This window comes from Citrus sinensis, chromosome 7, assembly GCF_022201045.2.
Source record: "Citrus sinensis cultivar Valencia sweet orange chromosome 7, DVS_A1.0, whole genome shotgun sequence".
Taxonomy (NCBI): Eukaryota; Viridiplantae; Streptophyta; class Magnoliopsida; order Sapindales; family Rutaceae; genus Citrus; species Citrus sinensis.
Window position 1 is genome coordinate 6,152,154 of NC_068562.1, and position 23,343 is coordinate 6,175,496.

The following is a 23,343-nucleotide window of genomic DNA, read 5'->3' on the forward strand; positions in this document are numbered from 1 at the left end:
TGCATTTTAACTTCATTTGAGTTAAAATGGAATTGGAAGCCTCAAAGCATCATGCAAGCTCCTATCCAAGCCCAGGAACAATTCTATCGAATTCTGCAGAGGTAACGGTTAAAAAAATAATTTGCTCACCCTCTACTTAAAAAGAAAAGGGGGGAAAAAACAAGGATATCAATAAAAATTATCAGCGATTTCATATTTAGCTTAATTAAAATCAAAACTCGACCATCTTCTTCGGCTTTAGAATATCATTAAATTTTCTTTTTTTTAAAAAAAAAAAAAAGAATTTCATTACCATTTTTTTAATTTTAATTTATAATTTGAGACATGAACAAAAATGTGGGATGTGCAAGATTTTATTGTCCTAGGATTTTCCTTGACCGGACCTCTCGACTACCCAGGTTATGACCCAAGAACGAACTGCCTTATTGTTGGGCCCTCTGAGCCCAAAACCTCATATCCCGTGTTGGCCCAGTAGGATTACTCCATGAATGCTTGAGAATCACCGATAACACAATTCTTTCTCAATAAGAAAAACAGGAGTAATTGAAAAATGTTCATAAACAATATAAAGAAGATGACAAAATTCTTTCTCAATAAGAAAAAGAGGAGTAATTGTACAAGTATTTGAAACATAAAAAAAGAAATGATACAGTTAGCATAATTTGGGAATAATAAATATTTATATTATTTTACAATCAATCTCTCTTAATCAATAATTAAGATGAAGACATTCATCATTTGATTGATTTTTTTTTCATCAATATTATTTGATTCTTGTCATACTCTCTCAAGCTGGAGTCATTTGAACTCCTAACTTGCCTTTGAAAATTGTAAATCCTTCATTTTTATTTACCATCTCATCCAAGTATCGTACAACAAATTAGAAAGCATTCAATTCATGTTTGTCTAAGAAATCTATCAATTGTTTTCGCGTACACCTTTTTTTTTATTTAGACCATAAAAAATTATAAGTAATAAATTTTTTTTCTATCAAATAAACTTTTTAATATGAAAGCCGTTCCTGTGATTTTTTTTAAAGGAAATATTCACTTCTTTAATTTTGTCATGGGATTCTTCCATTTAAAAAATCATTCCATTGATCTTTCAAGAAGAACATTAATTTTGAGGATTCATTTTTGTTTCCTTTCTCTTTTGACATTATTTCCTTTGTGACGGTGAAAATGGTGGTTTATGGTGCCGTCGAATAATTTTTTTAAAAAAAAGAAATTGAAGAACAATTAAAAAAGAACTCACATCTCTTTCCTTTGGGCCACAATGCTCCAAAAATCAATCATCAATATGGTGGCGAAATCTAAACCCACAAATTTAAGGACTCTTAAACCTGCTTTAATACCATGAAAACTTTTTAGAAATAATATAAAGACTATAAAATTTACTGTTATTAATTCATGAGGATAAATGCTCCATTTATTAAAGTATTTAAAACATATAAAAGGGAATAATACAATTAATATTATTTCGGCATAATGACAGATTAACAAAAATTGAGTCAATTGATTTACAATCAATCTTTCTTTCTTTACCGATAATTAAGATGACAATATATCATTTGATTGATTATTTTGTTTCCATTAATATTGTTTGATTCTTATCATTAATGACATAAAATTCTTACCCCTAGAAGCACAATAGGGTGCGGTCCTCACAGCTAACAACCCTAGCGGCCCTTACGGAGAAGTCACCTTCATTCATAGATGAGACTTTGTTTTGGAGCTATCGTTCACTGATCAATAATTTTAAATATCCGATCAAATTCTGGCATCGGCTGATTTTTACTTTTTTTAATAAATAACGGAAAATTATTATGATTTCTTGTAAACATTGCTTTTTCTACCTGCCTGAAACACAAATTGTTCATATAAAGCCTATTTAGATAGGAACAATCCTAGAATTGTGTAGGAGTATTGTATTATTTTGCTCATATTGGAATCTCATGTATTTATAACTTTTCCCGAGTAATTCTTCAAATTACGCTGCACTGATTTAGCATTTGCATTGCATAAAGAATTATTCTCATCTTCATTTAAGATGGAAATATTTTAGAAGTGAATCATTAGTGCATCTCCTGCGCATAACCCACAAGTAGGGGCAGCTTAATTGGTCCATATACAAAAGCAGCAGACATGCACGAAACCCAAAGATAAGTATGCTTGAAAACATGGGACAGGCCATTGTTGCAGCCATTTAAATCAACCTAGAGAACTTTGAATGTCCAATTTCAATATGAAATAATTAAAAGCAGACTAAGTCGAAGCAAATCCCCCAGGCTGCACATGGAGTAATAGGATTTTATGATTCGAGAAACTGCAATTGTGCTGTCTTGGATTGGACCCATCGAGAACAAATATAATGAGCACCTGCTTTGCTTGCTGCCATTTCTATGCCCGACCACATTATGTTTCATCAATAATCAATTCACGCTTTTGCTTTTACCTTTATCTTTAACTTTTGACAGATCAGAAATTATCTTTTATTGTCCTTTCAATTGACCCAAACGAAATAAAGAAACTACGAACGTGGTCCGAGAACAGAGTTGCACTAATCATGTGATAGTATACGGTTGCATACACATTGTATCATAATTGTCAATCTAAATAATTCTTCCTTGTATCCTAAAGTCTTTCGCATTGCAGATTGCGCACCTCTCTTTGCCCTTTCCAGCTTCTTTTGGCTTTGCAGAGCTATTGCTTTCACATGACATGTTGCCGTGGTCAATGATGAAATCAGAAAGAAATGGAGGCTTTATCAGAGATTATATAAGAAATAAAGTATTGTTTTTGGTCTTGTCCCTTCACAGGATAAGTATCTCCTTATTTCATGCCTCGAAAGGTTCAAAAGTGTGTAGAAAAATTTTAAAAAGAGGGAAATATAGATAGCACAAAATAAAAGCATGATTTACATTGTCGTCCCTATAAACATCCATAGCTGTACTGAATGAAGTTCCAGACAAACAAACAAATTGAAATTTTATATAGCAAGAAATACTTCTTAACAAGTTCTGTAAAGAACCCCTCAAAAAAAGATATAATTTAACAGAGATATAATAAGAAGCAAATCCACGAACAATTTCAAGTTTTCGACCTCTCTTTCTTTATCAACGAAAATTAGGCACAACATAATTCGTCCTTGAAGCTTTGATGGCCAGAAGAAGGCTTGGTCTTCAAACGATAGAGGAGCTTCTTCTTCTTAGAGGTCGGATTGTCAATGGTGAGAACAACTTTGCCTGGTTCAACAATCTTGAAACTGTCACATACCACAGGCTGTTCAGCATTTGAGGCCAATTTTTTAGCCTTTTGGATTATCACCGTGTAGCTTCCTTCAGTACTTGGCACAAACTCTGCCCCATAGCTCACTTCCCATCCCACTACCCGCACTTCCCAGGTCAAATTGCATTCCTACACATATTATCAATTGGAAGTGAAACCCATTGTTAATATATCAAATCAAGGATTAAATGAAAAATTATGTGCTTGATATTTCATTATCTTTTCTCTAGAGCACGAGTCTTTACGTCCTGCCGTTGAACAAGTCAATTGGAATGCATTTTTCGACTAGAAAACATAAGAAAGATACTAGTAGTAGCGCCAGAGAATCCAAGAAAAGATTCTGTATTTGAATATTACAATCCCGAAGCTGAATTGTCGCAATCCTTCTTTGGATTCTAAAAAGTAAAAAGAACCTTTGACTGATGAGTTATGGCCACAAAGACCAAAGAAAAAGTAAAAAACTAACCTCAGTAACTGGAAATTCAACAGTGTGCTTAGCTGCTGGCTTGACGGTGATCTCAGTAACTGCATCTGTGGCAGCAAATTCACCTACTTTGCTCAGTCCTCCATATTTTACTGGTAGTTGCTCAGCCGCTATGTACCTGCAGGTTGTTCAAACCGAAGTTTAAATATGCATCAGCCAAGAAAATCAATATATATTAACAATGTAAAACGACTGACATTTCTTAAAATAACTATACATGTAACAAGTTTAGATGCTAATTAATTACCTTAGAAGGGTCTCTGCTGATTTGGATGGACCAGCAAAGACAAACTTACTTCTAGTTCTCTGAGTCAAAAATGGGCTTATCATCCTGTTAACTGCCAGGTACCACCATGGTACATTGATAAACACCTAAAAAATTAAAATGAAAACACTTAATCAGTATATAACAAGCTACTTTATATATATATATATATATATACTAGTTGGGGTTAAAACTATTTACCTGTTTAGCAACAAACTCAGGGTAATTGTCCTGGAGCAACTGAAGGGCCTGTTTGGTAGCTTGTCTAAGCTCCCACTTAGCAGGTCCTGGAGAATTCTTCAAGTCATTGACCTGGACAATAGTAGAAATACCACCGGGCCTGAAATCCAATTTCCTGATGCTCCTTTCCAGGAATTGAATTCGCCACCTCAGGAATTTCTGCCTCTTCTCTTCGTCAGAAAACGTTTTCTGATAAAGCTCCTTGTTCTGAAACTCCCCGTACACATTGTAGCAAACAGGGTGCCCTTCTTTGTCAAATCCGTGCATGAACACCGTTTTGTCCAAATCGTCACCCAAGTCTTGCCCAATCAAATCATCAATGCCGAATTCCTTTCTCCATCGAATTGTGTTCTTGAGCATTGTGAATGCATCTTTGACCTTGAAGTCTCTGGCGCGGAGGAACTTCAAGAGAATGACATCGCTTCTCTCATCAGCCAGGAGAGGAATGCCCCATATGTAAACCTCTTCAGGCCCCATTTCGGGTTCAGTCTTCGTGTCTTTTGACTCATTTTCTGAAGTGACAGCAGGCTTTGCCTCAGGCTTTGGCTCTGGAGATTGAGGCAATTGCTCTTGTGGAACAGAAGATGATACGGCTACAACTGTCTCTTCTATGGCCTCTACAGTTTTGGCACCATCATCTTCTGCAGCTTCAGCAACTTCTGGAGCTGTCTTTTCTTCAATAACCTCAGTTTCCTTTTCTTCTTGAGCAGCAATTTCTGGTTCTGGCTTTGTTGGTTCCGAAGGTTGCTCTGGCTTCTTCTCCTCCTCTGCCACGACAGCCTCAGTCTCTTTCTTTTCTTCTTCTTTTGTTGCTGCCGGTGCTGGTGTTGGTGTTGGTGTTGGTGTTGTTTTAGCACTAAACTCATGCTTGTTAAGCGCTTCTTGAACAACCTGCTTAAGCTCGTCTAGCGCTTTCTTCTCATTATCCGGAAGATCACCCACTCTAGTGCTTTCTTCCTTAAAAGAACCAGACTCGGGCACCTTCTGCTCACTCTCAGCATCGTCACCACTGCTGGATTTCGGAGTCTCAGTCTCTTTATTAGAAGCCTCATCAGTCTCCGGCAATGTCACCGGTGCCTCTTTCTCTACCGCCGGCATTGCAGTCTTCTCAGCCGGCTGCACATGATCAGTTTGAACCACCACCTCTTCAACTTGAGCAGCTGTCTCTTGGGACTCTGTCTTTTGAACTTCCTCCGCCATAGTTGCTGCTGCTGCTGCTGCTGCTGATATTAATTATTTCTAATTAAGAGCCCAACCAAATAAATAAAGAATAATGGAAATGGTGATACTGATATAGGAATGAAGTGAGAGGAAAGCAAAGCAGTTATATATATAAGAAAACAAGTGGCGGTTTGGTTCTAGTTTCGGTTCTGGTTCAAGGGTTTAAGCTGTCAAGCGCAAATGGGCAGCTTCAGCTTGTACAATAATTCCTTTTTGTGCGGACCCACTACTTACAATGAGTCCACCACTTTGTTGATCATTTTCGTAACGGTTGCTGTTGTTGCACATAAATCATCGGCGTGCGAGGCGGCAAATTTTTTTAATTCGGATGATGGGAGATTATAACGGCCATTAATGTGAACGGCCCGTTGTTTGCTTAATTTTATTTGCTGTTGTTGGGCCTACAAAATGCATGCAGTTCTCATAATTGCTTTGCTTGCAATTGCAAAAGTGAAAATATGCATTACTGGCAAAAGGGTGGAAATATTGAAACGAGACCGTCGATGCGTTGGATGCATAGGATCCTGTTCTGTCCATGGGACCCATTTCTTGTTTGGATATATCTTGACCGTTCAAAAAGAGTTGGCCGTGATCATTCCTTAGCGGGTGGGCCCCCGGGGACCCACGTACACCTCCTCATCCTCATCACCATTTGCTTAGTAGGACTGCACGAGGAACGTCAGTTCTTCTGTATCACATGAAGGCGGTTGGGGAATAGCGTGCTGCCACGTTGTAAATTAATTTGTCCCAATATTCCCTCGTTTGTGCGGCTAGTGAGTGGGGAGACTGCACTAGCACATCTCACAATTACAATTTACACCAATAATAATTATTCTTTCAGGAACGTTTATTATCAAATTAGAAAATAGAACCGTGTTTCATGCGGTTTAAAAAAAAAATTAATATTATCATTTTTTTATTTTATATTTAATGAAATTGATAAAAAATATGAATTAATTTTTTTTAAAAATATGGGGCAGCCTTATAAAAAAAAAATTATTAGCCAGCAATATAAATAAAGAAGCAACGCAAGATAAAAAATAAAATGAGAGAATATATTATAAAGTGATTTTATTCATTTCAATTGTGTGTGTACAAAACAAAAAGATGAGCTCTTCTTTTTATAGTTACATAATCACTCCATGAAATTAATGAAAAATTATGGATCATAATTTATTGGGAGATAGTGGGAGTTATAAGGAAGCTAAAGGTTGTTAATGGGAGATAGTGGAGAGACTAAGAGATATATGTTATAAACATCTACATTTATTTTAATAAATTCATAACACTCTCCCTTGGATGTTCATTACAAATAATATGCCTCATTAAAATCTTTACATAATTGTTATTGTGTAATAACAATCAAATTAATTATGAGAAGATGAAAAGCCAAATTTAAAAGAAAATTTCTCTATTTATTAGATAATAGAGAATATACAAAGATGAGAAATGGTGATGCCTCATCACCTCCTCAAGTTCCAACTTTATATATATATAGAGATTATTCGCATATGGGGCTAATTCCTAAGAAACATCATAATCGGTCCATCGCATATTTTAATTTTCAAGTGAAATAACTATGTTTAATTTAATTACTCTACTTTTGGATGAATAAAACATCAATTTTAAAATTCTAATTTAATTTTAATCTTGATTATTTACAGTTTCTTAACCTCGGCAATTATGAAACGAAATTGTGAGATTTCGATTATCCAGAGAAACCCTACGAGTACATGTATTTTGCCATGCATTTCAATTATTTGAAAACATACTTTATAGTAGAAAAGTTTATATAAGACGGGTTTAATGAGAATGTCCAATGAATATATGTTATGTGTTTAAGTAATTATTATCCTTTTATTATGATCGGTTAATTTCAAGGTGTATATATATATATATATATATATTGAATGGACATGATGTGTTGAACAGCATAAAATTTTCTCGCTCTATAATAATGAATTGAAATTAGAGGGAAAATTATTGAATACTCTTAGGTCATGTTTGGTTTGTAAAAAAGGGAGGAGAGTAAAAGAGTGGAATGGAGAGGAAGAGAGAAGAAAGGAATTGAGAAAAGTAGTGAAATTAAATTTTGTTATTTGGTTTGATGTAAAATTTAATAAGGAAATGAATTATAATTTTTTTCTTTAAACTAATTGACCATTTACCTTAAATATTTAATTATTTATATTAGTAATAATATATATATATAAATAAAATGACAGTCTGGTGGCCGGCGATGAAGGTCCAGCGACGTTCTGGAAACATCCGGGGTGGCCCGACAACTTTTCGGCAACATATGGGGGTGGCCCGACAACTTTCCGACGACCTTCCAACGGTAATCCGATGATTTTTCGGCGGCAATCCATTTATAATATTAAATCAATAAAATAATAATTATTAATGATATTAAACAAGTTAAAAAGTTGAAGGGTAATTTTAGAAACTTTAGTTTCTAACATAAAAGGAATTTAAATTCTTCACTATTTGGTGTGGAATTCAAATTCTACATTATAATGAATATTAAATTCTTATATATTTTGTCAAACCAAACAATGTAAATAAAAAGAGAATTTAAATTACTTTCGTCTTCTTTATTCTCTCCTTCCAATCAAACACCACCTTCAAATATTATTATTATTATTTATTCACTTGCTGCCGCATATATATTTTAACTAATCATGATAATATGTATGCACATTTGACAAATAATTAATAAATGAAAAGCAATGCTTGAGGAGCACCAAAGGCCTTCTTGGACGAGAGTGATTAGTGAAGCTACAGCCGCCTACATGCCCCCCTCAAATTCCTCACCACACCTGTTTTCATGCAGAATCGGGGTCGGAGTCGAGCAGAGGAAAGGGGTGTAAGAAGGGAATTTTTGTGTGTATTTTGTATTACTCTTGGGATTATGGGCTTTGAATTGGGCTGAGCTTATTACATAGGCCTAATTCTCTAAAAAAAGGCCATTGGGTTGAGTGAGATCTGTCGAATGAGCTCTGTACACGACTATCGTAATCTACATCACGTCATCTTTTAGCGAAATAAATAAATAAATTGGCACCCAAAACTAAGTAGTAAATTGTCTAGAAAAACAAAAATACAATCAAATAAAAATTTTTTTTCCGAATTTGGGACTGAAGAAGAAATGGCCCTGTATCTAAATTATTGTGACCGAATTAAAAGACTCTGGCCCAGTGCCCGACTCAAAAATCAAAAGAAAATAGCATGGCATTGGCTGATTGGCACCCATGCTTCCTGCTAACGGCGGAAATCAGGAACGCTACAATTCATAATTTGTCTTCACATCTGAATCTGACTCGAAAAAAATGCATCAATTAATGGTGACATGATTTGACATGACAGGCCTTAGCATGAACAGCTGCGCATGCCACAACCCACGAGCATTTCCACGAAGACACAAATGTCGCCGTGTTTGATGTGTTATTACATACCCATGAAGCATTTATAAGGCTAGCTTCATCATTTTCAGATATTGTAATAACAAAAATCAAACCCGTCTCTCACTAGTATCAATACCGTTCAAAATGTTAGACCTTTTATATGATCCCTTAAGATTTTACTAATTGAATCAACATCAATTGCCACTCTCCAAAAAAATGCAGTACTAATTTGGTCATCCAATGTCAATTTTCTTTTATTTCCTTTTTCTTGACCTAATATCATATTTCCATGTTGGCAGAAGAAACGAGATTAACAAAATTAAAAAAAAAAAGTTATTGATTTCTAATTGTTTATATAGATAGGGTTTCCTTGGAATATCAACCGTTTGATTATCTTCAATTCAATCAAATGGTTCAGGACATCCAAGGAAATCATATTATTTTGGGATAAGGTTTATTGCAAAGCTATATTCATATACATTAAAACTCTCAGCTTATTCTCTTTAAACCATAATTAGTTAACTGATTATAAACGAACTACTCAAAGTTTCTTTGATACTGTTTTTTAGTAAGAGCTTCAAGCCTTTAACAACCAAAAAAAGAAAAAAAAATGGGTTGTTTAGTTATTAATGATAAAATAAAGGCATATTAAACAATCTGATTGTTTCAAAAATCCAATAAAAAAAGAAAAAAAAAACAAACAATTTAAAAATGTTGGAATTACTAACTCTTTCCATAAACTATATGCACCAAACTAAATAATAATTTTAAACACACATTTGCTAATAAAGCATAGGCACAAGCTACTTAGATACACTTCAGATGTGATAAACTTTAGGGTGGGACTATTTATACTTCAAAAACTCATATTTTAAAATTTTCTTAATTACAAAAATACTTATAATTTAGTTTACATTTAAGGACAGTTTAGTATAATTAAACATAAGATTATTATTTTGGACTCCCATCAAAACAATTATTTATTTATGATTATTCTTTATTTTAAATCCTAGAACTTGCTCCTTCATGTGTTAAAAAAAAAGTCATTTGCCTAGATTGGAGATTATTCACGTCGCCTATATGATTAAAAAAAAAAAATCAGGTTCAATTGTTGTAGTTCAAAAAGAATAGTGGAAAAAAAAAACAATGATAGGAAAAAATAATGAAGAAAAGGCAAAACAAAACTGATATTACAATTTGGCAAAAGTCGATTTAAGGATGTATTGAATAGTTAATCTGTGTGCGGATAAAATAAAGATAATTTTATTAAGAGTGCTGCTATTTACCCCGAATTTGCGCCCCGAAAGACAAAACGACGTCGTTTCTTTTTGCTTTTTAATTTCAGCCGAAAAAGGTGGGCAGCACGTGGGTGAGCATATACTTCAATTAATTTGGAACCAAAACGACGTCGCTAGTTCCTGCTTTATCCTTCTTTTTGCTTTCCTTTCCAACCACAACACTCGGCACCCAGAACTTCCACAAACTACAAACTGCAAACTGCAAAACATTTCCATATGCTAGCTCCAACCACAATCATTTTTCGCGGACCATTTCCATATGCTAGCTCTTTATGCATGTGACTGAACACAACTTTCATGTGTCTGTTTGCTTGTGTATATAGGATGGAAACTTATATGGATTTCTCCAATCACTTGAATGATTGTATTCTCAAATGTTGCTTGCGGATTCATGTGATTTGCTGTTCCAAATGATTGTGTTGAAGTCTCTGACATTGATTTGGGAAGGCTGTTGGTTTTAATTTTGTTCACTATTAGAGCTGTAGTACTTCTTGCATGTCTATTTCTTTTTCTTTTTTCGTCTTCCCTGTAATTTAATAAATTTTAAATGCACTAGATGCCACATGCTTTGTCTGCATATTTGTCTCTGGGCATAGTCTGAAGGTGCTTTTGCCAACACAGAGCTGATTTAGGGAATGCCCATGGAGCACTTGTAAGTGCCTGCTTTTTCATAAATCACAAAATTTTAACATATCAAAACTTAATGACTCGTGAAAGTTGAGTGCTGAATTTAAACGCCAACTTGTACATGGGTTTTGGCATAAGGCAGCCAACAACGGTTCCTCAACGTAAGCACTTGTTTGAAATGCGTTTCTGTTTGCAGGCGCAAGAACTATTGCTGCTGTTTGCAAAACAAAAAGTGATTGCAGAACAAAAAGTAAAACGAAAGGAAAAAGTGTTTCTGTTGTAGTTCGTCAAAACGAGTCCAAAAGAAAAGAAAAAAATGCGTCGAAACGGTGCGTTTCCTTTTAATCTCAAAACAGCGCGTTTCATTCGGGGCGCAAGTCGGGGCGCAAGTCGGGGCAAATAGCTTTTTCCTTTTATTAAAGATTAAGCGAGGATATTTTTAGTATTTTTAATAGTGTATAAAATAAAACTCAACTATTTAAATTTTAAAGTTGAGTGTACAAAATAATAAGATATTCAGAGTAATATTTAGAGTGCAAATAGAGCTCCCCTTAACTTTAATGCGTGTATTATTTTTTTAATTTTATTCTCATAATTTTAGGAGAGTAAAAGTGTAAATTTCTTTTATTAGATTAAAAATTAGATAATTAAATGCTAATAACCCAAAGCGGGAAAACAGTTGGAAAATTCATAAGTGAAGATGGGGAGTAAAATCGATGGCTTAAAAAAACGGCAACCGAAAAGTCAAAATAACCCCCGCGTTAGGTCTCCAAGCCCAAAGCCGTGTTTGGAGATCCAAGCCCGGTCATAAAAGAAGGCAACTGAAAGAAAACAAAATATTTAATTTAAAAGAAAAGAAAAGTAAACGATAATGAAGATGATTGAAGAGCCAGTGATTGGATTCAAGCTGTTGAACATGGAGTCCCATAATACTCCATTACTATCCGTTGATTATAATATTATTATTTTGATTTCTCCTCCACGTGCGAGAGCGCGCATACACACACTATCACTTTCCACTACCTCACTCCAACGAAACAATAATTATTATTATTATAAATCCCAATTAACTGTATTATTATTTTTATTGCAAGTACTTAGATTTGGATCAAAAAATTAGCAGAAGGCCATAAAAACAGCGAGACTTCGAGTTTCGGTTGCTCATCAAAGAGAAGATTCAAGAAATTGAATTGGGGTGTTAGAAGAAAATTAAAAAGATGGAGAAATATGAATTGGTGAAGGATTTGGGAGCTGGGAATTTTGGTGTGGCAAGGCTTTTGAGACACAAAGAAACCAAAGAGCTTGTTGCCGTGAAATACATTGAAAGAGGCCGCAAGGTTCCTTCTTTATTTCTGTTTGGTTTCCTGGAAAATAATTATGACCTTTGTATGCTTAGCTGAAAGTAGTTAATGGGTTCTTATTTTTTATCTGTTCAAGAATTTGATTTGCTCTGGTTTGTGAGGCTGCAGATAGACGAGAATGTGGCTAGAGAGATTATAAATCACAGGTCCCTTAGGCACCCAAATATTATCCGGTTCAAGGAGGCACGTCTTTCTTTCTTTCTTTTTTCTTTTTTTTTTCCCCTAACTTTAAACAATTGAATTGCTTTTGCAGGCTCAAATTTTAACAGTTTTGATTTAATGGGATTTGAAATTTTCAGGTGGTTTTGACTCCCACTCATTTGGCAATTGTTATGGAATATGCTGCCGGCGGAGAGCTGTTTGATCGAATCTGCAATGCCGGTAGATTCAGTGAAGATGAGGTTTTCACCCACTTGAGTGTCTTTTCACTTGTTTTTATCTACATTTATTTAGTTTAGTTATGCGTTGCTTTCCTTATTTAATTGCTGCAGGGTAGATATTTTTTCCAGCAGCTGATCTCGGGCGTCAATTATTGCCATTCCATGGTAATTTATTTAATCGAAATGATGATAAATCTAACTTTTCTGTAAATTAAACCATAATAACGACTGTTTTTAATTTTTTGCTCTTACATCTATCTATCTTAGCAAATATGCCATAGAGATCTGAAGCTGGAAAATACCCTATTAGATGGAAGTGCTGCCCCACGTCTGAAAATATGTGACTTTGGTTACTCTAAGGTTTGCAACTGCTGCAATTTTAGTTCACTATCGAATAAAACTTAAGCATTTTTGTTATCTTGTTTGTTCATTTTCTTCTTTATTCTGGAATAGTCATCTGTATTGCATTCAAGACCCAAATCAACAGTTGGAACTCCGGCTTATATAGCACCAGAAGTTCTTTCTCGGAGAGAATATGATGGAAAAGTATGTATTTTGCTCCTTATCTTATTTTTGTGGAGAAATTATAGGCCAAATCCTTTTATTTGGTGATCATTGTTGGATCTAAGGCACCACATTTGTGTTTGATGCCTAATGAGTAACCAAGAAAAAGGGGGAATATACTAATTGGGATGGGTGTGAGCCCACTATTTGTTTATGCAGTTAGACATTATGAACCAACTTTTATTTTTTAAAGGCAGCAATTGTTATTTTAAATTCCTTAAGGGAAAGGAAGTTATGCCTTTTAGTCCAATTGGACAAGATTATTTTATGTGATTCTACGCGTTAGAACCAAATCAACTTTAATGCACATGCTAGCCTAGTACTGCATTTTATCAGATACTTTTTTTATTATTTATTGTTGCTTTCATATATTTCTGTTAATACTTTAATTTAGCTCTAACTTTAGAGCCACTCCATGTGTCTGGGTTCTGACTGCCTTGAAGGCTTGCATGATGATCGCACTATTGTAAAATGATGATCAACAGGAGGATTTCTTAGACCTGCTAATTTGGCATAATTTTAAGCAGATAAGTTTTGTTATTTCATTTTGCACCAACTAAATATAATAGTTTCTGCTAGTAGGCTAGCTGGTAGCCACTCTATGTGGTAAAAGGAAACCTTTAAATGTAATCCTACTCAGAACAAATTTGGGTTTTTTTTGGGGGGGGGGGTGTTGTTCGCGCTTTGAGGTAAGCAGCAAAAATGAAACTTAAATACAGGGGCTTTCAATGAGTTCACAAGGAATATAAGTGAAGTAAAGAAATGGTGACAGATTTAGTGCAAAGTGATACATTATAAATCCTTTGTGATGGTTTTGGATAAGGGATGTGCATGCTTATCAGTCACACACATTCACTAAATGGATTTTTTATTTAAAATCTTGGCTAACGTTTAAATTTAATGAAAGCAAAACATTTGATATATCATAGTTTTATTTTTGCAGCAAGGATAAGCAAAAGTCTTTTCCCACCGCATAAGGTTCCCAGAGAGCTATTTTTTTTTTTGTGTTTGCACAATTTCATGTTATTGTTATATTGCTTGTATATTCTTCTTCACATAATCACATTGTAACTATTTGCAAGCAGTTTCCAGTTTGAAAATACTTGTACTTCTATGACTAACTGAATGTTCTTTGCTGTACATGCTCGCGATTTAAAAACCTTTGTAGCCTTTGCTTAAAAAATGAAATGAGCTTGAAAATGAAAATGTCTTGTTAATATGTTACTTGCTTTTCTTGCCTTTGTTCAGTTAGCAGATGTATGGTCATGTGGGGTCACTCTCTATGTTATGCTAGTTGGTGCATACCCTTTTGAAGACCAAGATGACCCTAAAAATTTCAGGAAAACAATTCAGGTAATAACTGGCCTTCTCTATTATATGCATAAATTTCCGCGTTCTTTATTATTATTATTATTTTTTTTTTTTTCTTCCATTAGAACTTTCGCTTATAGTTAAATCACTACCATTCGTGCTACTTTGTATATTGGAACTCATTTTATTATCTTCTGCAGAAAATAATGGCAGTTCAGTACAGAATCCCAGACTATGTTCACATATCTCAAGAATGCAGACACCTACTCTCTCGCTTATTTGTTGCAAATCCATCAAGGGTACATATGACTTTTAAAGTTACCATTTTAACTTCCATCATTTCAATTAGCCACTAAGCCCCATAATGAAATACTGTAACTATAATGTGTTGCGGCTTTCTGATGCTCTCTATTAGGTTCTAGAAGATTGCTTTTTGGCCTCCATCCAATCTTGCCTGCATTTTAGTTTCAATGAATTCCTCAATTACTTTTTGCTTTGCATGTAACTGAAGTTTAAGAACTAATGTGTTTAGCTGACATATATGCTGGCCCAGAGAGTCCTTGTATTTTTAGTAACACGAAAGATTATGTAGGCTTGATCTTAAAACAAACCTTACTTAACCTTCAGTTCCTTCTCATGCAAGGATATCTTCTTTTCAAAAAGTACTAGCTAGTTTGATGATGTAGCAAATGCACATACATGGACAACTTATAATATTAGTTCAAATGATTCTATGAGATGTGGCCATTAAATTATTATGCATTTTAGTCAAATGAGTCCAACTTTTAAGCATGATGTATTAGTAACTGCAATGCACCCTCCCTCAGTGTTGATTTCTATACTATGTTGAAACACAATCCATATTGAAATAATTTTTCATCTATATTCTCTTGCAGAGAATTACACTTAAAGAAATTAAGAATCACCCATGGTTCTTAAAGAACTTACCTAGGGAGCTAACGGAGTCAGCTCAAGCCGTTTATTACCAGAGAGAAAACCCAAGCTTTTCTCTACAAAGTGTGGAGGAGATAATGAAAATTGTGGGGGAGGCGAGAAACCCACCTCCATCTTCTAGGACGGTCAAGAACTTTGGGTGGGGAGCAGAAGAAGGGGAGGAAGATATAGATGATGAGTTGGAAGAAGATGACGACGAAGAAGATGAATATGACAAGAGGGTCAAGGAGGTGCATGCAAGTGGAGAATATCAAGTCAATTAAGATAGTAAAATCGTTGCCAAATTATTTCTTTTAATAATAATCATAGTTACGTGACTTTAGTATTTCCTATTTTTATGTATAATAACTAATAATAATAGCTGCGTGTCCAAAGATTACTTCTCTCTAGAAAGCACTGGATCTTCAAAATTCTGTGACTTGATGAAACTATGCATGTAATTTACTTTTTTTTTTACCCCACCGCCATGGACTCAATATATATCTAAGAAGTGGCGGTTAATAAGAACCATGAAGATTAGTGTTAAAGGGTATGGTTCAGTGATTTCTTGTTAAATGGTAGTTGTAGAGAAATAGTGTAGATAATTTCCTTGTTAAAGATTTATTTTGGCACATAGTAATTGTTTATTGTTATTAATCTATGAGCGTAGGAGATCTAAGGTGATTCAACCCCAGTACAGAGTCTATAGTGAACTAAAACTGAACTGGCAAATGAGCCGCGTTTTTGAGTCGTGGACTTACGGTGTGACGGTGACAGTGGTGGTATTTTGGGCCAAGACAATGAAACGAAACAAATGCGATTAACAAACCGATGACAATAGTTTACGTTTGTTAAAAATAAGTTTCTTTCATTTTAATAATCTTTTATTTTAAAAATGAAAATAAATCATTTGCATTATCAGTTAAGGTAATTATCTTAATAAATAATTCTATATCTGAACAAGGACTAATGATTTAATTAAGGCATTATAGAAAAGTACAATACTAAAAATTAGAAAATTACTTCACTACATGCTTGATGAAGAGACGGGCGGCTTAAGTAGGTACAGCGATAGCTTACTTGCTCAAGTGATCCACAGCTACCATGATGCTCCTGCACCCTTCGGATTTGGGTAAGACTGTAATGAAGTTCGTGGAGACTTTCCCACGGCTTTGATGCAAGAGGCAGGAGCTTCAATAATCTTGTCGGAATTTGGCGATCTATCTTGCCTCATTGGCACACAACACAAGTCCGCACATAGGCGACACGTGCGAAGCTTTTGCAAAGTAGAGAACAACATCCTTTTGTAATTTAAGGAAAAATAAGATGCATCAATAAAAAAATCTTATTCAAAATAATCGTCAATACTCATCTTCACAACGAAGGTTACACATCTAAAGATAAATGCATCACTTATTATACCATCAACCACTCCTTAGTCGAGTAGTTGACACTACTTTATTCTATCTTTTAAATTAAGAATTTAAGTCTTTCCATTTGGTTATAGGAGTATAATTTCTCTGCTTTACTTTCGAGCAAATTTTCAAACTGAGTTTTACATGAATTTTATTGAGAAATGTCTCAATAGACTTTTTACTGAAGTCTAGGCTTCAAATGGATTGAATTATATTAAGATAGGTCATGACAAACTTCATTCTAATATAGTAGAATTGTGTTGTCTAATATTACAAATAATAATTAAAAAAAAAAGAACAAAAATCATATCCCTAATTGATTTTTAAATGATTAGAAAATTTCATTGTAACAACAGTTTCCTCAGTCATTTGCAACATTCATCAAAGTTAAACTACAGACCCTAAAGAGGTCAAAATTTTACAACATAATCATTCAGAGAAAATTGCATCAAGTACAGACATAACAAAACCGTATTATATTACAGTGTGACAGTGTCTATATGCTGTTTTTCCTTTTCCTTTTACTTTCACCAAAAGTGGTGCGGTGTAACTTGCACAGAAAGTCAGAAACTATTAACCAAATCCATCTACAGTGATGGTAGACATCAATGCTACCCAGTGAAACGAAAATGTAGGGTGGAATGCTAATAGAATGTGTAAAATTTACACTTGACGATCTTGATAGCAGAAACAGAGAGAATCTTTATTAGATCTCCATTTACTGAAACAAGGGCAATATGCCCCACTGATGCAGAAACCCCTCTCCAGTGGTGACCTCTAGGACCAACAGAACAAGCACTGCCAGCATAGCAGCTCTTCCATTCCAAGTCTCGGCACTTCTGGTCCAACCCCATTCCCAGACTGTTACAGGTGGAGGTAGCTCATTACGTTTTGAATCATATGTTGCCAACAACTCTTCAACACTGCCAAGTGGAACTAAAGACTGCAGAAAATCCCAAACATTCAATCAGACAACATGATGTAATGTTAGAAAAGGCAGCAAATCAGCAATGCTCGTGAAAAATATAGACTGATAAGAGTTTATGATGCATGGTTACTGCAGGGATAGGGTGAGAACAAATATTCCAGTCAACATTGTGATGCTAACAGTAACTGTCACTGCCAGAGAGCTTATAAATGTTTCTAACTTTACTTTCATGATTATCAAGTACTTCATTTCTAAAACCTATTAGAGATGCAATAACAATACCTGTCTAGCTTCAAGATTAGAGACAGCCATAGCTCCAACATAAGGTAGACTCTCAATAACAGCATCAGCCAAGTCTGAAATGAAGGTAGCTTCACATCCTAATGCTGGGACACGCCCCCACTTTTCTATACCAGATTTTAGAGCCAACTCTTTGTACTCAACGTCAATTTCTTCTAAAGTTTCAATATGCTCACTAACAAAACTGCAATCAAACACACACAAGCACAAATAGAAAGCCAAACCTTATTTTCAATATCCAAAAATAATAACAAAAATAGCCAAAAAAAGGACTAATTCAACTAACAATTTATCATCATGCAGCAATGCATAACAAGCCCAAACTAAGATCATCAGGTGACATAATATCAGTGATAATGATATGATGATATTACCTAATAGGGACAGCCAAAAGACTTTTTACTCCCTTCTGCCCGAGCTTGATTATTGTTTCATCAGTATAGGGTTTCAACCATTCCACAGGCCCGACTCTGCTCTGTAAGAAAATTTGGCTAACTGTCAAACTTACACACCATGATTATAAAATGCTAAATATTCAATTCCTACGACATGCAAAAACAGATTAGAAAACCTTTATATACTAAAAGAGAATCTAAAATGTGAATATAGTAACATCAGTCTGAATGGATGAAAGTAATTCTTTACAGATGATTTTAATGAGATAACCCAACCATTCAGCAGAAGAAAGATGAAAATTAGTTCAAATCTGTGAATCCATTTGCATAGATCTGAGAACAACTATAGCAAGCTATGAGATGCTGAAATTAAGTAATATCCTTGAAAATAATGACCTGCATGTGAGAGGACAAGTTAGAGCTTAAATTTCCTTGTCTTTAACCTAACACAACACTTTAGATTTACTAGTAGCTAAATTGTGCTTTTTATCAATTATAAAAATGCAGAGGTCATCTCAATATCTAAGGTCATGTTTGGGATTGAGGTGCTGTAACTTTTAAGCTATAACTGCTGTGGAAAAAAAGTTGTAACTATCAAACAAAAGTTAATAATATGTAGTAAATATAAATTTGAAATAATAATTTTGACAAAATTATTAAAGATATAATAGATTTTTCATTATACAAGTAAAAAATCATATTAACATAGCTTATAAGTTACAACAGTTAGTGTTTACCAAACACTTTAGTGCTATAACTTTTAAGCTACAGCTGCCCAACCTCAATCTCAAACGCACCCTAAGTTCAATGACTCTGACAGAACTAACATGTTCATCCTCCTTTCAAAGTTTACATATCCAGTATCTTCCCATGTCTGCTCTTGATAAATCCCCCCCACCTCCACCTTGTTTGGATCTTCTCTTTATGAATTCTCTCAAAATTTGACGTCCTATTAATTCTTCATGATTAATGGCTATTTCTGACGCTACCAGGAAAGATTGTACAATATTTAGTTGCTAGACAAAAATAAGAAATCATTTATACAGACAGATACATGAAATACATGTTCTATAAGTCTCTTCACACAAGGTATATCGTTTCATTAGTACTTAGCATCACCTGACTCCTGTCAAATAAACAAAATTAATTATGCCAATGTCTCGTGATTTTTCTTTTGTTTGCACGAACAAATTATAAAAGTTGAATACAAAAACTCATAAGGAATACTGAATCCAATGTTTCCAATAAGTCCAAGACAGTAAGCTCTTTGTCAACATCATTCAAGTTAAGAGTACCAGTCAGTATCTCTGTTTAGAAATCAAGATAAGAAGAATCCAACTAGTGCGGCTTTACCATTACAAAATTACCTGATATGCAAGAGTGTATGCATTAGTTATCTTTCTCTTCTCTAACTCTTCCATTATCAAATCAACACATTCCTCCATCTCTGCCTTGTAAGGATCACCAGCCTCTTCCACATATGCGAGTGGCACCCCATGAGCACTGAAAAATATCATAACCTATAGACATTCCCCAGTAAGTCGAATCAAATTCGTATGACAAAAAGAGAGTCTCTGTCACTTAGAATGCATATAGTAAAGATTATGAACATCAAGCAATCAACCATTAACAACATGTACAACAATGAAATAACAATATACCAAAAATGAACAAAAAATAGGGTTGAATTTCAAGGATGAACCTGCTCAGGGGAGTCAAAGTTCTGTAACTCCTTCTCAATCAAATTTGCCATTGCCGTGATGTATCCTTCACGTTGGTACCAGGAAGGTATAACCGTGTGCTGCATGTTCACTAGATATTCATCCTCCCTGGAAAAAAAAAAATCAACTATCTTTTCAGATTATTAGTTTAATAATATCTTTATACTATAATAACAAGGTAACAGGTTGATATCATCCATCACCGGAATATACTCTCCAAGAGTCGAAGGCTTGAACCACTGGTTGATATTGAGAATTGAGGATAAAGTGGAAGCACAACAAGCTTTGTAATTCCATCTCTCTTAATCTACAGGATGAATAAAGAATCAACACCAAGTTTTGGTATCAAAATACAACTTATTAAGTTAATCTCACACAAGGTTTTGGTATCAACTGATAGATAGACAAAAAGTTTTTGAATAACACAAAACAAGGTTATAAGCTATTAAGCTATTAACGATTCTGGTAAAAGAACAAGTAATGCAGGATAATCAATCAAAAGCTGCCATAATTTATTGAAATAGAAAAGGACAGCTCCTTTCTTGTCACTCGTGGATCCAACCAGAAATACCTAAAAAATTCTATAGCACAAAACAAAAATGTCTTCAGATTTTATTATTAGTATTTCCCAAGAATATTTGTGTGTCACCTGACGTAAGGGAAAGATGTATTAGTGTTAAATAAATGACTAACTACCATTCTTTATGTGACAGAGAAAACAAACTTCGAAGGATTTGGTATATGTGTAGCAAAATCACAGGAAAACAGGATCCAAGAGAGAAAGTCTCTTAAAAATCAAATTAAAAAAGAAAAAGAAAATGCTTTTGAAAATTACATAATGCTGACAAGATACCTGTTCAATAGCTTCTTCAGTAAATGGATGCCAGTAACGCATACCGACATACACCTTTGCTGGCAAATTTTTTTCCCAAAGTGACTTCCTCAACTCTTCAGCCTGAATGCAGGAAATGATAGCCAATGAAAGTACAAGGACAAGACAGAAATACATAAAAAGATGACATCACTTTTTTAGATCTACATTTGTGTAAAGCTTATGTCCCTTGAAGTATAGTCTCACTCTTATGCAAAGAAAATGATGAAAATCCAGAAGAAAAGCAATTTTTTTTTTCAATTAAATCATGCCTGTGCATCAGTTATCCGTCGCAAGGGAGAACCACCACCAATCGATGCATAGCCTTCTTTGCTCTTGGGTGCCCGGACTACAGATATGAATTGTGCCAAAGGCTTTTGAAGAAAACGAAACAGCCTTGGCAGTCGTATGATGTCCTGTTCAGTTCAGCAAAGTCCAATGATTATGTTAATGTCAAAGTATGAAATAGTTAAAATAATGCTACATAAAATATACATATTAAGCTGAACCCAACAAGAAAAAGCATATGGTACATACAGAATATAGAAAGTGAGCAAATACATTATCAAATTCAACTAATGTAAACTATCCCATTGCAGCACTAATCTGTGCACAAGACATTGTGTTAGGAAAAGAGGACAAAGCTGACATCATAACATATGTAAATTTTAGAGGTAACAAAATGATATCAAGGAAAATCAGAAAAACTTATGACTAGAAAATTAAATAAATGATCTTTTCTTTAAGTGAGACTACTGGTCCAGCAATTTTTTTTTTTTTAACCTACACTTATTAGATTCAGTGAATAGGCACAGAAATATTAGTTTTATTACCAAAAAATAAATAAATAAAGGATAATGTTACCGGATCGGCAAAAAGATTAAACAAAAAAGGCTGCACATCTTCAAGTGTTTCAGGTCCTCCGAGATTGAGCAACAACACGCCAATCTTTTCATCACCAACAAGAGACGCTGTCGAGAAATTTTGAGATTTAGAGGTCACTAAAGCTGCCAAAGGTGATAAATCTTTGTTGACCGATTGCTTAGGAAGTATTGGTTGTGTTTCAGACCATCCAAAAGAATATCTGGAAACTACGTAATTTGTTGAGGTGTTAGAACTAAGATAGGCCTCGTTAGGAACCCCAGCGGAACGATACATCCTTTGTGAGGTACATACTGCCCGTGGCAATGGCCTATGAGAGCAAGGAATGACAAAATTTCAAAATCACACAAATCACATTGATCGTTAACATATAACATAAGCCCATTGATAAGGAACAGAGTTCTGTATAAATAAATTAAAATCCAATGAAGCAGTCACTCGGAACCCAATTGGCAAATGCAGCATGAGTGCCGCATACTACTTAACTAAAGAAACAATAACATGTGGAAAGGCCACTTTTGACGATGATGATAAATAAGTAAATGAATAAATAAGCACAGAGTAAAAAAAAATGTAATAAAAATTTAGTAGTTTAATTGCTCAGTCACTAAGCTTCCCAAAATTCAATAAGCAAAGAAAGGCATAATTATTATTATTAAAAAAAAATTGCTACCAGTTATGAGATGCAAGAACTATGAAATCTTAAAAAATCACCATTTTCCGCAGAGAAAAACTCATACAGACACGCAGACAGTTGATGATTAGAACGAAAAGTATATAATTTGAGCGCAGCCAGTTGATAGAATCCGATTAGTCAATGTCCAAAATACAAGATATATGCAAGAAAGAGAGTGAAAGAGAGACATACAGTGGGGACTTGGAGTTGCGAGAAACGGAGGTGAAGCGAGGAGGAGGCGGAAATGTAGACGAAGTAGAACAAGAAGAAGGCGGACATGGAGCTGTAGCACTGTTCATCTGCATTTTCACTCACTGTTGTGTAGCCGTCTAAGCCAAAACTAAATAAATAAATAAAATCTTCAACAGTAAGTAGAAGAAAAATTTATACAAAATCCAATAAATAAGATAAAAGAAATCACCGGATGTTGTTAAATCGAAAAATTAATAACCAAGAGCAGGTTGCAAATGAATGGTCAAGATTGTGAGTGAATTTTGATATTTTGGTGCTCTCCTATATTTTTGGGGGGGGAAAAAAGGAAAAATTAAGTGAGACTGACGAGACTTGAGAGAGTGACGCATGAGAACTGAATGAAGCCAACCACGACTTCTCTCTCTTCCTTATCTTTTATTTTATTTTTTATTTTTTTTGTTTATTTAGGGTAATATCTTTTTATTAACAAAATATTATTAGTTGTCTGTCATCTCAAAAATTACTATGGAAACGTTCCTGGCATGCACAATTTTTTTTTTTGATACACTATATATTACAATAAGAGCG

The 23,343-nt window shown here is 34.5% G+C and overlaps 3 protein-coding genes across 5 annotated transcripts; 1 reads left to right on the forward strand and 2 right to left on the reverse strand.

Annotated features, from left to right (window-relative positions):
• Nucleotides 1-2,970: 2,970 nt before the first annotated feature.
• LOC102629986 (patellin-3-like) lies at nt 2,971-5,701 on the reverse strand. The gene is made up of 4 exons (XM_006466134.4): nt 4,238-5,701; nt 4,019-4,143; nt 3,754-3,889; nt 2,971-3,416 (listed from the first exon to the last, which is right to left on the reverse strand). The coding sequence occupies exons 1-4, from the start codon at nt 5,474-5,476 to the stop codon at nt 3,126-3,128; spliced, it is 1,791 nt and encodes a 596-aa protein (XP_006466197.2). The 5' UTR covers nt 5,477-5,701; the 3' UTR covers nt 2,971-3,125.
• A 6,055-nt stretch (nt 5,702-11,756) lies between these two features.
• LOC102629712 (serine/threonine-protein kinase SRK2A-like) lies at nt 11,757-15,923 on the forward strand. The gene is made up of 9 exons (XM_006466133.4): nt 11,757-12,163; nt 12,296-12,370; nt 12,487-12,588; nt 12,679-12,732; nt 12,835-12,927; nt 13,021-13,113; nt 14,380-14,484; nt 14,643-14,741; nt 15,339-15,923. The coding sequence occupies exons 1-9, from the start codon at nt 12,044-12,046 to the stop codon at nt 15,657-15,659; spliced, it is 1,062 nt and encodes a 353-aa protein (XP_006466196.2). The 5' UTR covers nt 11,757-12,043; the 3' UTR covers nt 15,660-15,923.
• A 1,174-nt stretch (nt 15,924-17,097) lies between these two features.
• Nucleotides 17,098-23,141, reverse strand: LOC102629045 (ferrochelatase-2, chloroplastic). Of its 3 annotated transcripts, none has more exons than XM_006466131.4 (11): nt 22,985-23,141; nt 22,756-22,892; nt 21,870-22,197; nt 21,278-21,421; nt 20,988-21,089; nt 20,338-20,441; nt 20,116-20,242; nt 19,781-19,933; nt 18,393-18,493; nt 18,001-18,202; nt 17,098-17,733 (listed from the first exon to the last, which is right to left on the reverse strand). In XM_006466131.4, exons 2-11 carry the CDS (start codon nt 22,866-22,868, stop codon nt 17,509-17,511), a joined length of 1,599 nt encoding a protein of 532 aa, XP_006466194.2. In that variant the 5' UTR covers nt 22,869-22,892; nt 22,985-23,141; the 3' UTR covers nt 17,098-17,508. The 3 variants fall into 3 exon arrangements, with proteins under 3 accessions (XP_006466194.2, XP_052300276.1, XP_015388769.2); XM_052444316.1 differs by having other exon boundaries at nt 22,756-22,903; nt 22,985-23,127; XM_015533283.3 differs by lacking the exon at nt 22,985-23,141 and having other exon boundaries at nt 22,756-22,955.
• Nucleotides 23,142-23,343: the final 202 nt, after the last annotated feature.

What these genes read in the sequence shown, in the direction of transcription:
- LOC102629712 (XM_006466133.4), top strand. Translation starts at nt 12,044, where the DNA reads ATGGAGAAATATGAATTGGTGAAGGATTTGGGAGCTGGGAATTTTGGT. An exon ending in GTGACTTTGGTTACTCTAAG is followed by an intron (nt 12,928 to 13,020) that starts GTTTGCAACTGC and finishes ATTCTGGAATAG; the next exon opens with TCATCTGTATTGCATTCAAG. An exon ending in TTGTTGCAAATCCATCAAGG is followed by an intron (nt 14,742 to 15,338) that starts GTACATATGACT and finishes ATTCTCTTGCAG; the next exon opens with AGAATTACACTTAAAGAAAT.
- LOC102629045 (XM_006466131.4), bottom strand. Translation starts at nt 22,868, where the DNA reads ATGCAGATGAACAGTGCTACAGCTCCATGTCCGCCTTCTTCTTGTTCT. An exon ending in CGCAACTCCAAGTCCCCACT is followed by an intron (nt 22,198 to 22,755) that starts GTATGTCTCTCT and finishes TTGCTCTCATAG; the next exon opens with GCCATTGCCACGGGCAGTAT. An exon ending in CTTTTGGCTGTCCCTATTAG is followed by an intron (nt 18,203 to 18,392) that starts GTAATATCATCA and finishes GTTTGATTGCAG; the next exon opens with TTTTGTTAGTGAGCATATTG.
- LOC102629986 (XM_006466134.4), bottom strand. Translation starts at nt 5,476, where the DNA reads ATGGCGGAGGAAGTTCAAAAGACAGAGTCCCAAGAGACAGCTGCTCAA. An exon ending in TCAGCAGAGACCCTTCTAAG is followed by an intron (nt 3,890 to 4,018) that starts GTAATTAATTAG and finishes AACAACCTGCAG; the next exon opens with GTACATAGCGGCTGAGCAAC. An exon ending in TTGAATTTCCAGTTACTGAG is followed by an intron (nt 3,417 to 3,753) that starts GTTAGTTTTTTA and finishes TAATATGTGTAG; the next exon opens with GAATGCAATTTGACCTGGGA.